Source organism: Azolla caroliniana, unplaced genomic scaffold (genome assembly GCF_043228905.1).
Source record: "Azolla caroliniana isolate FFs.n. ecotype wild unplaced genomic scaffold, voAzoCaro1.0.p SCAF_12, whole genome shotgun sequence".
In the NCBI taxonomy this organism is placed as follows: Eukaryota; Viridiplantae; Streptophyta; class Polypodiopsida; order Salviniales; family Salviniaceae; genus Azolla; species Azolla caroliniana.
In genome coordinates this window covers 20,346,216-20,362,210 of record NW_028230447.1, presented here as the reverse complement: position 1 = coordinate 20,362,210, position 15,995 = coordinate 20,346,216, and the positions used below count along the sequence as shown (strand labels likewise).

General features: G+C 38.2%; 2 protein-coding genes across 2 annotated transcripts; both read right to left on the bottom strand.

The window, feature by feature from the left end:
• Positions 1-2,618: 2,618 nt before the first annotated feature.
• LOC147857441 (endoribonuclease L-PSP family protein) lies at positions 2,619-5,248 on the bottom strand. The gene is made up of 6 exons (XM_087328070.1): positions 4,905-5,248; positions 3,659-3,777; positions 3,522-3,566; positions 3,298-3,371; positions 2,969-3,018; positions 2,619-2,832 (listed from the first exon to the last, which is right to left on the bottom strand). The coding sequence occupies exons 1-6, from the start codon at positions 5,215-5,217 to the stop codon at positions 2,738-2,740; spliced, it is 696 nt and encodes a 231-aa protein (XP_087184196.1). The 5' UTR covers positions 5,218-5,248; the 3' UTR covers positions 2,619-2,737.
• A 4,980-nt stretch (positions 5,249-10,228) lies between these two features.
• LOC147857440 (T-complex protein 1 subunit beta-like) lies at positions 10,229-13,984 on the bottom strand. The gene is given in 10 exon segments (XM_087328948.1): positions 10,229-10,786; positions 10,788-10,840; positions 10,843-10,876; positions 10,954-10,990; positions 10,993-11,029; positions 11,106-11,225; positions 11,228-11,349; positions 12,647-12,775; positions 13,470-13,577; positions 13,963-13,984. Coding segments are annotated over 10 exon segments (1,128 nt in total). The 5' UTR covers positions 13,970-13,984; the 3' UTR covers positions 10,229-10,305.
• Between the last annotated feature and the right edge of the window lie 2,011 nt (positions 13,985-15,995).

Genomic DNA, 15,995 nt, shown 5'->3' with positions numbered 1-15,995 from the left:
CCATAGACTTGTGAAAAGTTTTTTTCCTAATGATCAGCTTGGCGACATGCATTGCACATCCAACATAAACAACTTTATCCATGCAACAATTTATACGTTTAGATATATAGGCAATTGATAGACATCATGACAAGATCCTAGGACATGTCTAATATCATGGTTGTATACTTAAATTGATATGTTCTATCTCAAATTTACATTAAATGTGCATCCACGATGCTTTGATAACTTGATCTTTCGAGTGCCTTTACCAAATGTTCTTAGGTCACTTGCACAATGACAATCATACCGTGCCACATATTTTCCTTGGGGATGCCTTTTCGCAAGTATGTTTACATGCATTATTTGAATTTCAACAAGAAAGGTTCGACTGATGTTCTGTGGCAACGTCAAGTGGCCTTTAAAAACCGATGGCAAGGACTTCACTTATTTTCGGATACAACTTCTGGTTTGAAGTGGAATTATGCCATACATTCTTTTATGTTGCATACCTGATAGTTATTGCTCCACTTGTTTCATATATGACATCATTTGGTTGATCATATGCTTATACTAGCCTTTGTATCACAATAGAAGTGAGATTAAATGTCTCCTTTTGTTTTCTCTATGTACAGTTCTCAAGTAATATACTATGGTGCATCTTTCTTTAAAAAAAATAGAAATAAAAAAATCATGTATCTTATATGCTTCTACCTCGTGTATTTCAATGGGACTTGTAGTTGTATCATATTTGCTTAGACTTGTGCCTAACATGTCCATTTGTGTAGGCTTTTGTATTAATTAGAAACAACATATATCAATGTAAGTTTTTACATATGAAATCAATATTCCATGATCGTGAAGATCTATGACCCAATGTTTCTTTAACTCTATAACAATATATTCGAGTCAAAGATGGATCAATTTTTACATATGAATCGATGGTTGCTTCGGCTTAACCGGTTTGGGAGTTTTCATTCCTAAACCAGTTAAGGTTTAACCTATTAGAGAACTGGCTTGTCCAAACCGATTACGCCTTAACCAAGCTAAAATTGAATTGGTTTGTAAATTGGTTAAGGCTTAACCAGATTGAGAACGAGTTTGACCAAACCGATTAATCTTTAATCGAGCTCAAACCGAGTTGAAACCAGTTAAGGAAGCTCAAGCTTGAACCGATCCAAACAGAACCACCAAATTGCCAAATCGTTAAAAAATGGTTGAACGTCTCAGTTACAGCTTGAGCCAAGCTATTGTTGACTCCTATTGACTCAACATTTACTTGCATACCTATTTGCATTCATTGTTCAATGTATGGTATTCTTAGATGTTGGTGAGACTTAAATAAATAACATCAACATTATTTAGCATGATTCGACTCTTCATTTGTCTCCATGCTCTAAGGTTGATTGATGATCTTATATACTCTAAGAAATTTTGGATGGGGTAGAAAATTTGACCACCGCCATGGCATCAAGTCTTTCTTGGTACTGGCGTGCGCTCGCCACAAGAGTTTGTTCACCACAAGAGTCTTGACGTTGTCAAATACTGTCTTATGAGAATAGCTAGGCCTCATATTTATAGCCAGACCTAAGGCCCCCAAACAAGTTCACACTTGGCCCTTATCGATTGTCTCAATCCCTAGGATTAAAAGTAATCCTTCCTTCTTTACACTCTCGATAAACCCTCACACTTTTATCCTCGCGTGTAGAATTACTACGGTACAAACTACCACAAGATAAATTATGATCATGCCCGTAACATAGCCGGATTAGAAATAATGGCCGGGTTAAAAATATGGGTAGGTTAGAAAAATGTTAGTCATGTTAGAAATGACTGAGATAGAGTCAAGTTAGAAATAACACAGCTCAATTTGTGCACTTTTACTAGATAATGATCCAAAGGTTCAAATTTCACAAGATTATCAATACACACTCCACTCCCTCCACTGTCCATTGCCAAGATTACCTCCCCTCCCCTATTTAATATTTGGTAGTAGATAAACACGACCACCAACTTGATATAGTGTCAATATGTTAGTCAAGACAATCAAAGAAGGAATACAATAGTAGTGCTAGCATGAATGGGTAATCTGACCAAAGAGAAGCAAATAGTAAAATTTCCTAGTCAAACATCCTTAGAAATGTATGCAATTTGGAAATACAATAAAGAACGATATCATCAAAGTAGTTGATATGAGATCAACAAATAAAAGTAATACGGCAATAGATTGTTGATATGGTAGGTAAGTAAACCAAGGTAAGTGCCCAAAATAGTCAAAAAACCAATTTAACATCTAATGAGGGTGAGGTGGGTTTATGTTTGACACATGCAATACCAATGTTAAATTGAGTCAGTTGCCATAAGATGAAATGGCAAAATTAGTACTTAGTAGCTAGCACTTTAGCCTTGGTATCAAGTTCTAGAAGTGTACTAGATGACCATGTAGAATGTATGGATTGGGCATATGACCTATGTCTACATCACATAACCTTATCATCTTAGCTACACTATCTGTCTTCCTCTCTTGTGGATGTTAATTATCTATCTTTCGCTCTAATTAAAACAACACACTACAACTTCAATGTAACGCATTAACAAATGCCCTTTATTTCATCTCAACATGTAATGATTCAACATGGTAAGGATCAATGCAAATGCCCTTTATTTCATCTCAATGTGGACAATGCTCAACTCGATACAAAACCGTAACGGGTTAATGTGCTATATATGATATATGCCGATCATATGCTTGGTTCATTCAAAGGGTTGCAATGCATTCTATCTCAACACGGGCATTTAGAGGCAGGGCAGCCACTTGATAGGTTGACCGTGCCGGAAATGGAGCTGGAAAATCTGCATGAGGAAAAAGAGAATATAGGATTGAATCATTCATAAACTTTTAAGCAATTGTTTATGCCTTGATTTATTCCTTCACAAAAGAAAATATTCATAGATATTACGCAATTATCTATATGACAAGAACGCTTACATTTAGCATAAATCTCATTAACTGTCTTGAAATCGTTGAGATCAGCTAACCTGCCCATCATCATCATATATCATAATTTGCAACACAATAGTATGAATTTCATTAAACCCAAAAAATATTCATTCTAGAAAGCAAGCAAACTAACAATACATGCATATTTATACACATGTATTTACACAAAAGTAACGCATATATTTATCTAGACAGATATATATCCATATCCACACACATTTATCCTCATACATACATACATATGTATGTATGTATATGTATGTATGCATGTATGTGTATGTATATGTATATATATGATATATTACTTGGCATCTTACATAATAGTGGTTTTGACAACTGATGCATAGTTCAAACCGGCTGCTTTTAAGATTGCTCCCATATTCTTCAGAACCTACAAAATAGTTAAGGGTTTACTTTATTTAAGGTTTCGGTTAGCGTTTAGAGCTTTTGAGGGTTCAGGATTGATGGGCTTTTATGGTTTAAAGGTTAAGTTTTTAGGGCTTTAGTAATCATGCATATACGAAAACGACAAGAAGTTTACCTGCTCTGTTTGGACTTCTATCGAATCTGAAGAAAAACTTCCTGTCTACAAACAAACAAGAAAAAGAAGAACACTATTTAACTTTTGGTGATACAACATACAGAAACAGACTTTGCGACTACATCAAAAAAGCATACCTCAGGAATGAGACCTAGCACTCCAGAGACAAAGAGAAGGTTCCCAGACTTGATTGCTTGGGAGTAGGGCCCCAAAGCTTTCGGTGCATCCTCTGTTACGATCGCCTCTTTTTCCAATGCTATTCGAAAAAAAACCCAAATTTATCGCTTGTTTAACGATGACAGGACCTATGATCACATTTATGCATTTAGGGCTTGGCAAAGGGATGGAGAGAGAAATTAAGCAATTAGGGTCTAGGGTTTAGGGCTCAGCATGCTTGCTTATCCTCCAAGGTTTCAGGTTTGGTATCTAAGGTTTAGTTTAAGGATGGTAGTGATTAAGGAAATTACCCATTTAAGGTTTAGGGCATATTACTTAGTTTCACACATAAGGTTTAACGCTTAGAAGAGATTTTACGTGTAAAATTTAGGGATTCGGATTTTTCCTTTAGGTATTTAGTTTTTAGCTCATATTAACGGTTCATGATTGGGGTTTGGGTTTTAGCTTAGTGCTTAGAGCCTCAGGTTAAAGATATAGCCCTTAGGATTTAGGATTTAGAGGTTTGAAGAGGAATGAATTCAGCCATAAATGCATTCTCTCTGGCCAACCAAACGTTATGTTGCAGGGTAGTGTTCCAAAAGGCACACACCTGACCTGTTAATGTCGGGATTGGGAGCTCTAAATCTTTACCTTCCATACTGTGATATTCACACATATATCAATAGTATATGATGTTAATACTTGAATAACTCGCCCTAATTATAATAACTAAGCTTGCATTTATTCACTCTCATTTTGTTTCTCCTGGATTGATTTTCTTTACACCGATATCGTATACTATGCAAAAAGGAATTCGATAGCATAAAACTAATGGAAGAAGATCATGCATGATCAAAATTCCATTTATCATGTCTAAATTTATCTACATGCATTTAAGGTTTAACGCCGCAGGAGTCTAATGTAGGGTTTGCAATGTCTAGGGTATCACATGATAAGAGAATGAACAACACAAATTTTATGAACATGGATCAAAACTCCCCTAACTCAGCTAAGATGCATCTTGAATGCATGTATTCATGTGCACAAGAATTCAAGTTATAAACATGATTGCTTTTCAATATTAAGTACTTCTCGACAAAATCAAAGAAATGGGGAGGAATTTTTACCCAATCTTTCATGGAACAAGCCAAGAAAAAATGTGGCTATATTAACAGAGAAGAAACCAGAAGGGAAAGAAATAGAAATAGAAGAGAAGGAGGCGCTTACATGCAGATTGCACCATGGTACTGATACCGGAAGAGGAGACACTAGCGAAAGGAGATGAATAGCCTCCTCTTCTTATTCTTCTGATTTTGTTCTTGTTACTGGTACTGTTACTGTTACTGTTACTGTTACTGTTACTGTTGCAGAGCAGAGAAGGGGAAAGTCTCTTATAGAGAGCATGAGAGCCGAGAGACAAGCAACAGAAGGCAGCTCCTCTGCCGAGGAATTGTGGGTTCACATCGCCCATGAGATGGAGGGGAGAGTAAGAGGAGGAAGCCATAGCCATGGCCTTGGAGGAGAACACACCTATTGACATAGCAGAGAGAAAGAAGAAGAAGAACAAGAAAGAAGAAAGAAGAAGATGAAGAAGAAGAAGAAGAAGAAGAAGAGCAAAAGATATGTATGTATGTGTATGTATATGGAGATGGGTGAGATGGAATTGGGCTATGAGCATGTTAATGTATGTATATACATATGTACATAGATGGGCTAGCTGGACAAAAAACTCCGGACAAATTCCGGGACTCGATATTATACTCGATGGGCACGTGTCTGGAGATCTTTATGTACTCAAATTATCCGGGGTCTCTGCTCGGAGATCTTACATACGCGAGTATCTGGTTTTTTGTGCTGCCACACCCTCCTTAACACATTCTGTTAAACATATTCCTCCTCTCTGTATCCTCGTCATCCCTTCTCTTTGATGGTTCACCATGATATTGGCATTCAGCAGCCATAACATGCTCTGATCTGGTCGACTACTTTTAAAAACGGTGTCCTGCACAAGTGTCTCCCTATGAAGCTTTTACTACGAAATTGGCCAACTCATGATATGTCTATCTATACTCATCAACCATCCCGAAAGTTTGCAACGCCTATCTCGTAACATGCAACATCTCCATGAATTCTGATCATGATTCCCAAAAAGAATAGGTTACTGCAATCAATAGTCACCCAAACTGGACACTAATGTTTCAATAAATCATTATAATCTACCATAATAACTCGTTCTCTTACATCCACTAATTTTCAAAAGATAGGCGCCTTTGCCATCAAAGCAACAAGGTGTTCTTACGATTGAAAAACCACATCATAGAAACCTCGTTGAACTACATATACATGATGGACACAATTAGACATTATAAATAAATCCCTAAACCCTTTCCATAATAGCAATGGAAGTTTACTAATGAAATACAATATAACATTGGGGTCATAAAACCTGTCAAATGTTGCCAACATGAACCTAGTCTCCATCACCACCTCCATAACATCCTCTTTTGCACAATCCTTAACGTCTTTCTCTTTCTTTTTTTCTAAACTCATAAAGCAAAGCATTAACAAAATCACAACGATTTCTGTTATAAAATTGTCCTCGGCCACAACCGAAGTACAAGCACAAAAGGAAAATTATAGAGAAAAACAGAATATAGTACTCACTTGCTCAGAGGCAAGATGACACCGGATGTTAACGTGGAAACCCTAAAATGGGAAAAATCATGGGAGCCCACAGACTTCGAACTATCCACTATATGAGAGGAATACAATGAGTCTCGTAGGCAACAACCTCAAGCTCGTCTTCTTCACCGGATGGTGGGTACAACATAGATGCTACACTTCACGCTCTCTCTCTCTCTCTCTCTCTCTCTCTCTCTCTCTCTCACACACACACACACACACACACACACACACAATCACACGCACTAAACTCTATAGAGATAACTTCCAATTATGATCACATCGAATACCTAAAGGTTTGTCGTAGTTAACTTTATACTTAGATCACTTTTGGGCTATTTACAAAGCTAGCCTAAATCGGCACGACACAGAACCTATTTATATATGTGGCCTTTTTTGGATGTCTATCCAAACTTGATCTGGACACCGATTCGGATCCAGGTCCAGCCTTTCTTCTACTTCGAATCCAACTGATCCAGTTCGTGTTCTTCTTCCCATCCGAAGGGACTCGTTTCCTAACAAACTCCCCCTTCACTCCAACATGGGGTGCTTCGTAAAGCCGACCCGTCTCTGGCATGTGTTCGGCTTCTTCGCTAACAGCACGTTGGTCAGCATATCCGACCCGTTCTCCGTTGTGTGGATCTTTATTAGAGCAAAGTCCTTCTCTTCTACCCTCTCTCGCAGCCAGTGATATCTCCTCTGGATGTGCTTGGTCCTCAAGTGGTAGACAACATTCTTTGCAAGGTGGATGGCACTTTGATTGTTGCAATAGAGTCGGAAATCCTCTTGTTGAATTCCCAACTCTTCAATGAAACCCTTCATCCAGATTACTTCTTTGTCGGCTTCCGTTGCGACCATATACTCGGCTTCCATGGTTTACAGTGCCACGGCCTTTTGCAACCTTGACTGCCAAGAGACGGCTCCCCCTGCATAAGTCATTAAATACCCGGACGTGGACCGACATGTCTGAGTCGGTAAAACCTTCTAGTAGGGATCCTGAACTGAATCAGAGGCACGCACTCGAGGTGCCTCTCAAGTACTGAAGCATCCATTTGACTGCAACCTAGTGCTCTTTGTGAGGATTGCTCATGAATTAGCTGACGACTCTAAATGCATATCTGATGTCCTGCCTAGTACACACCATTGCGTATATCAGACTTCCGACCGCTGAGGCATGGGGTTCTTTCGTCATCTAAGTTTTCTCCGACTTTGTCTTTGTACTCTGTCTCATAGACAACTTACAGTTTCTTGGAAGTGTCAAGCTGACCGGTTTCATGCTTTCCATGATGAACCTCTAGAGCACCTTTGTCACGTACTTTTCTTGTGATAGCCACAACAACTTCTTTGTTCTGTCCCGGACAATGTGCATTCCTAGGATCTACCTTGTTAGACACATATCCTTCATTGAGAATGACTTGCTCAAGGCCTTCTTCAGCATTCGGATCTTAATACGGTCTCGTCCGACAATCAACATGTCATCTACGTACAGTAGGAGTATGAGGAATCCTCCTCTGTCGAACTTCTTCATGAACACGAAGTGGTCGGCCTGCGTCTTGTGGTATCCTGGTCGGCCATGAAGGATTCAAACTTCTAGTACCACTGTCGGGGAGCTTGCTTCAATCCGTAAAGGCTCTTCCTCAACCAGCACACCAGATTCTCCTTTCCCTTTTTGACAAATCCTTCCAATTGTTGCATGTATATCTCCTCTTCAAGATCACCATACAGAATCACCATCTATTGTTCGACTTCGAGGTCCATGTTGGTTGTTATGCTCAGCACCATTCGGATGGATGTCATCTTCACTACTGACGCAAATATTTCGTCGAAATTGACACCCTTCTTCTGTTGAAAGCCCGTTACGACAATTTGTGCTTTGTATCTGGGTTGATTCCTGCCCTGATTCCCCCGACTTCAATTTGTATACCCACTTGTTCCGGAGTGCCCTCTTTCCTTTCGGCAACTCGGTCAAATCGTATATTTGGTTCTCATGCAAGGAATCCATCTCCTCTTGCATGGCTCGTGACCACTCTCGTTTGTGGGTATTATTCTTTGCTTCCTCGAACCTCTCTAGCTCCCCCTCATCGGTTAGCAGCACATACTCTTTCTCCGGAAAACTTCGAGGGGGGGGGGGGGCTTTCTCTCTCTGAGAGGATATTTTCTTTCTGCATTCGAAGTACTCAACTCTTGTTCGACATTTTCAGTTGGCTCTTCATCTAAGTCAGAATCGGATCCATGTTTGGCCGACTGTCTCCTTTCGACTTGTTCCTCTTGTTCCTCAGTCGGTTCTTGACTTTATCAACTCTTTCCTCGGTCGACTCCTGACTTACCTCCGACTGAGCCAACAGGCTCAACTCTTGGTCCGACTCCGACTTCCGATTAGTTCCCAGATTGTCGATCTAAATTCGGTTGACACTCCATGTTCTTTAGTAAGCTTTTGACTACCGAATGGTCGGGAGGATGTGTTCGACTCCTCCTAGTCGACAATGGACTTCTCCTCCATGAAGAGTATGTCTTGGCTTCGAATGACCTTCTTGTCGACTAAGTCCCAAAGTCGGTAGCCAAATTCGTCGTCGTCATAGCCCAAGAATATGCATGGCCAAGATTTCGGATCTAGTTTTCCTCTTTGGTCCTTAGCCACGTGCACATAGGCAAGATAGTCGAACACCTTCAGGTGTCGGTACGACGCGTCTTTGCCGGTCCACATCCTCTATGGAACATCTCCGTTCAAGGGTGATGAGGGTGATCTATTTGTCACATACATTGTTAACATCGGGTCATTTAGAACAAGTAATATGTCACATTCCTTTATTGATAAATACATGAGATGTCAAGAATTACAATTTTTTAACAAACTTTCAAGAATGTATCACGCATGCACACATGACTTTTAAAAACATCAATAAAAAACACAGTTAATATTATCAAGATTTCAAATTTAACCTATATTTTCTCAATTCATACAAATATTTAGCTAGACATTCACTTGGATTACGAGAATGCTTTCAACTATCATTGTAATATGCTTCATTTTACATCTGAATCCAATCGAACAATTTTAGAAAAACAATTTTAATGTTATATTTCTCTCTAACTCCTATAAAGCTTGTTATATTAAATGAGCAAATTGCATTTTTGGGTATAATTAGACACATTCACAAGTGAATATCACATTATATACCTGACATGCCCAAAACCTTCTACGAACATTATATCGCAATCATATATGAACAACCTAAATGTAAGATCAAGTGAGCAACAATGTTGACTTAATATTATTCTGTACACTTAAAACTAAATAACCAAGATTAAAGAGCTCAAAAATCCTAGAATAAAGCTAAATTCAATTATATTAATAAAGAAACAATTATAACCAACATTTGTCATACAATCGATAAGTTCATCATCATCTATTCAATAAAAATTATACTTGGTAACCAAATACTTTGCGAGTCAACCAATACAAATATATGATAGACACTTAAAGTTTGCAAACCAATTAGATAGTGTAAAGAAATGGTACTTAACATAATAATCTTATATTCCAAAACAAGTTTAGTGTTACAATTTTATAGTTACAAATACAAACTAATATACAATCACTCCATTAGGAGGTCTGGAACAGGCTGCTCTCCAAGATCAGCTAACAGTGGTGCTGCATCAACAAGTTTTGTCTCCTCAGTTGAATCTTGTATATGATCAGAACCCGGTGCATCTTCAAGGTCGACAAAGTCGCCTCGTTCCTCGTCTATAGGTTCCATCGGCTCTCTTGAGGCCATCTGAAACATCTCAGTTTCGTTGATATGCTTTGCCCCAACCTCTTGGTCCTGGTCGGGACAATCCCAAATGCCTTGGATCCTCATCTTAATAAAATTGACGCATCTTCCTTGATCATAAACCAATAGATAGACAATCTTTGGAAGATGCTATGCTTGGATTTCATAAACCATTAGATAGATAGATACCTTTTTGACATCCACGAGAGACCAGTTGCATTAAAAAATTTCGGATGATACACACGCTTTAAAACATACCTTGCTCCTCTTAACACAATAGTACAAGCTTGGCCAAAGTCAACTCCTGAAAAATGGATGAGTTTGTCTTCACCAATCATAATCTCCTCTATCAGTTTGCAATGGCCAAGTGTCACACTCTCTGGACTGTCAAAAGTTGATGCAATTCCACCACCTGTAACCAATGCTAAACGCTCAATACCATCAAAATCTGCATGCTCAATAGCTAAGACTCCTGCATCTGCAAATAGCTCCTCAAGAAAGTTATATATCAATTGCCGATTCACAAAACAGTTTATTCCATGGCCTATGATCTTTTGAACCTTCTGCCTCATTTTATCTTTTTCAGCAGCTTCAATCTCACCCACTTTGGCCATGGAATCCAGTCTCACGTGAGCACCATAGATTTTCACTTTCAGTGTCCATGGCCGTGTTAGCAACAAGAATATTTGCATTTTCAACCCTTTTTGGCTCTGACCAATACCAATTTTCTTGTCCAGTATAAACCTGTGAAGGTAAAGTATTTTACCTATCAATCACTGATATTCAGTTGAGCAAACTTGCAAGTCATGTATCTCACACACCCTTCATCCAGGAAAGAAACTTTGAGTGATCCTCCTGCTTTTTTATGATCTGTATGGCTTCAAGGTTACCACTTCCCTTTTAAGAATAAACAGGGTCAGTTGAATCGTTAAGCAACAATGATTTGTATTTTTGTAAAGCAAGGTTGTGTTACTTTGAGTTGCATCACAGAATCCACTGCCAGGTTTGCAAAGTGTACTTTATCATGTGATAAGATTTTTGAGCTCAGAGTGGTCATTGCAATCCTGAGAAGGTCTGTTCTGAATTTTTCTGTTGTGTTACTTTGAGTCGCATCACAGCATCCACTGCCAGGTTTGCAAAGTGTACTTTATCATGTGATACGATTTTTGAGCTCAGAGTGGTCATTGCAATCCTGAGAAGGTCTGTTCTGAACTTTTCTGTAAATGAATGTTTTTGCAAGTCAATATATGCAGGACGAAGTTTGAAGGATATCTATAAGAGTGGGCTAGACCCTAATAAATGCAATATAGTGTCAACACCAATACAAAAGAAAATCTCTCACAGTCCAGCACCTGGATCCAACAGTAATACATTCTCTTTCACACTGTCTTACGATGAAATGGACAGGTAGAGATATGCAACTGGCGATTAATGAAACCATGAACATATTATCATGTCCAACATCGTAACTAGTGTGGGACCATTAAACAATGAAGAAATTTAAAGACACCAGATCAACAATATAGGTGTTCATGACACACTGACAGAATTAGAACCAGCAGTTGATGATTTATCCAGAAACGATTATAAGAATCCCTACCATTGGATTATGAAAAATTCTCAGAAATGCACATATGGAATATGAAGACAAAAACCTTAGAAAATGAAGTACACATACACGCAGACATGAATAAATATTGTTGGGAATGGCATGACGAGAAGTATCCTTCTTTTTCTAATAGCAGATTAGTAATCATTTATATGGAACTATTTTCAAAGAAGGTATTGAGGGGAGGTTCCTGAATGTTGGTTCATATTGAAGAGTTCTATTGAAAGAGATCATCAATACACCTCCATGACAAAACACCACGCAGTTTGACTATTGCAAAGGACAGAATTTCCAAAAGTTGCTACAATCTATCTGCTTTGATAGTTTATCAAATTGAATTTAATGGAAACTAATACAAAGGTGGGTGACCCATAAGAACCAATAAGTACACATGGAAGAAATAGAACATAAAACAAGACTGGAACTAGCACCCTGTGATTGCTTGTTGATACTTGAATATATTTAAACATAGCCTTCTAAATTGTAAAGAAATTATTCATTTGATGAATTCAAGGTGACCTTTGGAGATAATACATCAGTTGACATTTTTCATCTCAAAAGTAATCTAATAAAAAATATTCAAAATTGATTGGATCTTGTGGAGATAACTCGGAATTCTAAACCAACCTATTTTTCTTGAACAACTCACAATTCCTCTGCAGTTTCTGGAATTGAAAGCTAACATTACCCTAAAGGTGAAATTCAGAAACTACTCTTTCTTTTTCCAGTGCTCTTTCTATGTGAGTGGTGCAGTACGTATTACTTGCATAATTAAAGGAAATATAAAGATACGCTGATGAAGAGCTAATCAATTTCTTGTTTTGAGAATTTCCATGTGAACATTGAGCACAAAGTTAGATAAAGAGATCAAAATTTAAAAGGTTTGACATTGATGCAACCAATACCTTCAATGATGGTCATGGGATGTATGTTTTTTGCTGTAAGCTTTTCTGCTTCTCGTAAAAGTTCCCCTGCTAGAACGACCACTGACATTATCCCATCTCCAACCTCATCATCTTGAACTTTCGAAATATCTGTTCAGACAAGAACACAAAGTGACATGAAGCTTAAACATTTCGTGTTTTGTCCCTAACAGGAGGGCTCCAGCTTCCAAAATAACATTGGCACATCATTCATTAAAATAACAGGCAAATTATTTGAGTTCACTGACTAGAAATATTTATAAATCGCGTTCATAAGGTGTTATCTCACAACTTACGCTACATAGAGTGAAAGATTTATTGCCAACAGGAATTTTTGTATTGTTTAGAGTGTTCACCAAATGGAAATGAAAACATGTATAAAGGAAAACGTGTAGTTCTTTTGTTAGCTTACTGATCAGTTTTTTACTACTCAATTCCGGTGTGATTGCAGTGTTTTCTCATGGTTTCCTACCATAGTTCATGCATGAAAAGAGAACAAGCAATATTTCCCAAACAATGCTGTAAGGTGTTATCTCACAACTTACGCTACATAGAGTGAAAGATTTATTGCCAACAGGAATTTTTGTATTGTTTAGAGTGTTCACCAAATGGAAATGAAAACATGTATAAAGGAAAACGTGTAGTTCTTTTGTTAGCTTACTGATCAGTTTTTTACTACTCAATTCCGGTGTGATTGCAGTGTTTTCTCATGGTTTCCTACCATAGTTCATGCATGAAAAGAGAACAAGCAATATTTCCCAAACAATGCTGTCAAGAACATTATTTATGTTAAGGGTCAACTAACCAACTAGCACTTTTGCAGCTGGATTGTCGATGTGGAGAGACTTCAAGATAGTAGCCCCATCATTCGTAACAGTAACCGTGTGGCCTCTTCCAGTGGACTGCAAAATCACTTTACAGAGACACATGGAGAAAACAGTTAACGTTCATAAGGACAGAAAAATTATCTTGTATGTACAAAATGATTTTGATAAGAAGAATTAAGAAAAAGCTTTAGAAATTTCACATGCATAAAAAGGAGAGCATTGAATCATTGAGAAGACAATTTGAGACGTGTCCTTAACAGAATTGAACACATCTTGCCGAATACATGGTTCGTTTACACTGCACAATAAGCAATCCAAAAATACATGATTAGCTGCAGAAATATTTAGAGCAATGAGAAGTCTGGTATATGCACAGACAGGAAAAGTGAAATTTAGTAGCGGCTAGAAAAAAGCCTCAACCAATGAAGAAGAATCTTTACAAGTAGAATTCACATAAGACAATATGATAGCTTACCATTAATTTAGGTCCAAGCGTGGTTTTAACAAGATCTGCTATGGCGATTGCTCCAATAAAGGATGCCTGCACGTTCCCCTTTCTCTTCTGTTGCCTCATCTTTGAGGAGGTGATCGGCCTGAGAGAAACGGATCAAATAATCAAACAGCATTTGAGAAACGATAGAGAAAGAGAGGCAGAGAGAATTGAAGGAAAGCGTGAGAAAAGAAAGCTTTACCTGAAAATCGAAACGGAGAGAGAAAAAAGAAGAAGGAAGACATGCCTTAAAAAGAGGTGCATACGAGAATACAAACGAAGCAAGAGATTCCTTCTCCATTTTCCTGGTAGCCATGGCGAAACGAGAGCAAATGGAGAAGTACATACACACAGGCAGTATGAACGAAAGAATGAGAGAGAGAGAGAGAGAGAGAGAGAGAGAGAGTACCCTGGTAGCCATGGAAGAGCAAATGGAGAATGAAGCTCTGCAGAGAGGATTTGCCTGTTTTAGGTTTTGTTTCTCTTTTTGGAATGTTAGTCCACTTATAGGGAAAGGGCTGCCAATTTTGGTCTTAGAAGACGTTAATATCTCTTTCTTTCTTTCTTTCATCTTTCTCCCTTGCCTGTTTTAGGTTTTGTTTCTATTTTAGGTATGTATGTATGTATGTATGAAAATGTGTGTGTGTATTTATGTATTTATGTATTATATATATAGACATTGTGTGTGCGCTTTCCATGTATCACCATGGTGGACATTAACTAGGTTTGAGAAGCCTTTCTTGTTTAGTAGTTTCACATTGGCCCTTTGTTTTAAATTAAAGATGGCGTTTGTATGTTGGGTGCTTTCTCACATTTTTCGAATGGGAGCTTCCTCGGCCTTATTGCTAGTAGTAGTAGTGATTTCCATGCATCGCCGCCTCCTAGAGAAGCCTCTTTCTACTCAATTAGAAATTTCGAGCACTTCAATTGGTAACCTTAGGAATTTGCTCGCCGCAGCCGAAATGTCCCCCATGTAACCTGGATTTCTGATTTTGTCCACGGGGACGTAGGATTCAAGCATCCGCACTATTAGTGGCCTCTTAATGCATTTGAAGTACCACTCAACATGGTATAAACAAGGGGTGTTTGATTGCTTCTCACATGGATATGCAATGGTATGTGTATCTAGAGAGGGAGATTAATTTGTTGGTAAATTCATAAGCCGAAGCCATATTTACATTTGAAATATGAAATCAGTTAGGACTCATTTTGGTTGCTCTGTGAAATCTTTAGGGAGTTTTTTTTATTGAGCAAGTACTTGATATTGATGAGAATTCATTCACGAAGTTGTCCATGTCAAGCACAATCGAGATAAAATGAGAGTCTTCAAAGCTCCATGAGATCGTAAAGCGATCCTTAAATTGCATGCAAGGCACAACACACTGTGCAACGGTCCAACCCCCACCCCCCCCCCCCCCCCCCCCCCCCCAATTCGTAGAACAAACAGTGATATTCGCCTCGGATATCATATAGTATACAGTACATCTAAAAATTTGTAATAATGCTTCTTTGACTCTAGTGACATAGGGAAGGCGTCTTCCCATCCATTGTCACTATACAAGACATTAAATTACATTGCCTTTTTGGGGAAGGGATAATGGTACGATGGACATTACTCACACTCACCAAGGGTATATAGTATACATATAAGAACTGATATATTTGCCCTAGGTTTGTATGTCCAATCCTATCCACCAACCTTGTGTACCAAATCATCGAACCATTTCATACACACCGAGAACACTTCTAACCTCTCTTTATGTATAAATTGTGGACATACACAATGTATCATACACAAAGTTTACAATCATCGTATGGTACATAGCAAAGCAAACACGCCAAGCACGTAATAATACATCCAGCGCACTTCGGAATCAATACTACTACTAACCAACAGAAATATCTGTATCTGTATGTAGATATCTTTATGTACATTGTACATATATGGATACAGGATATGTATATGTAAAATGTATATGTGTTATGCATAATACATAATATACTCGAATGCATT

Coding starts and splice junctions, on each gene's coding strand:
- LOC147857441 (XM_087328070.1), bottom strand. CDS start 5,217: ATGTCAATAGGTGTGTTCTCCTCCAAGGCCATGGCTATGGCTTCCTCC. Junction 3,778..4,904: donor TACCATGGTGCAATCTGCAT/GTAAGCGCCTCC, acceptor TTTTTCGAATAG/CATTGGAAAAAGAGGCGATC. Junction 3,372..3,521: donor TAGAAGTCCAAACAGAGCAG/GTAAACTTCTTG, acceptor ACTATTTTGTAG/GTTCTGAAGAATATGGGAGC.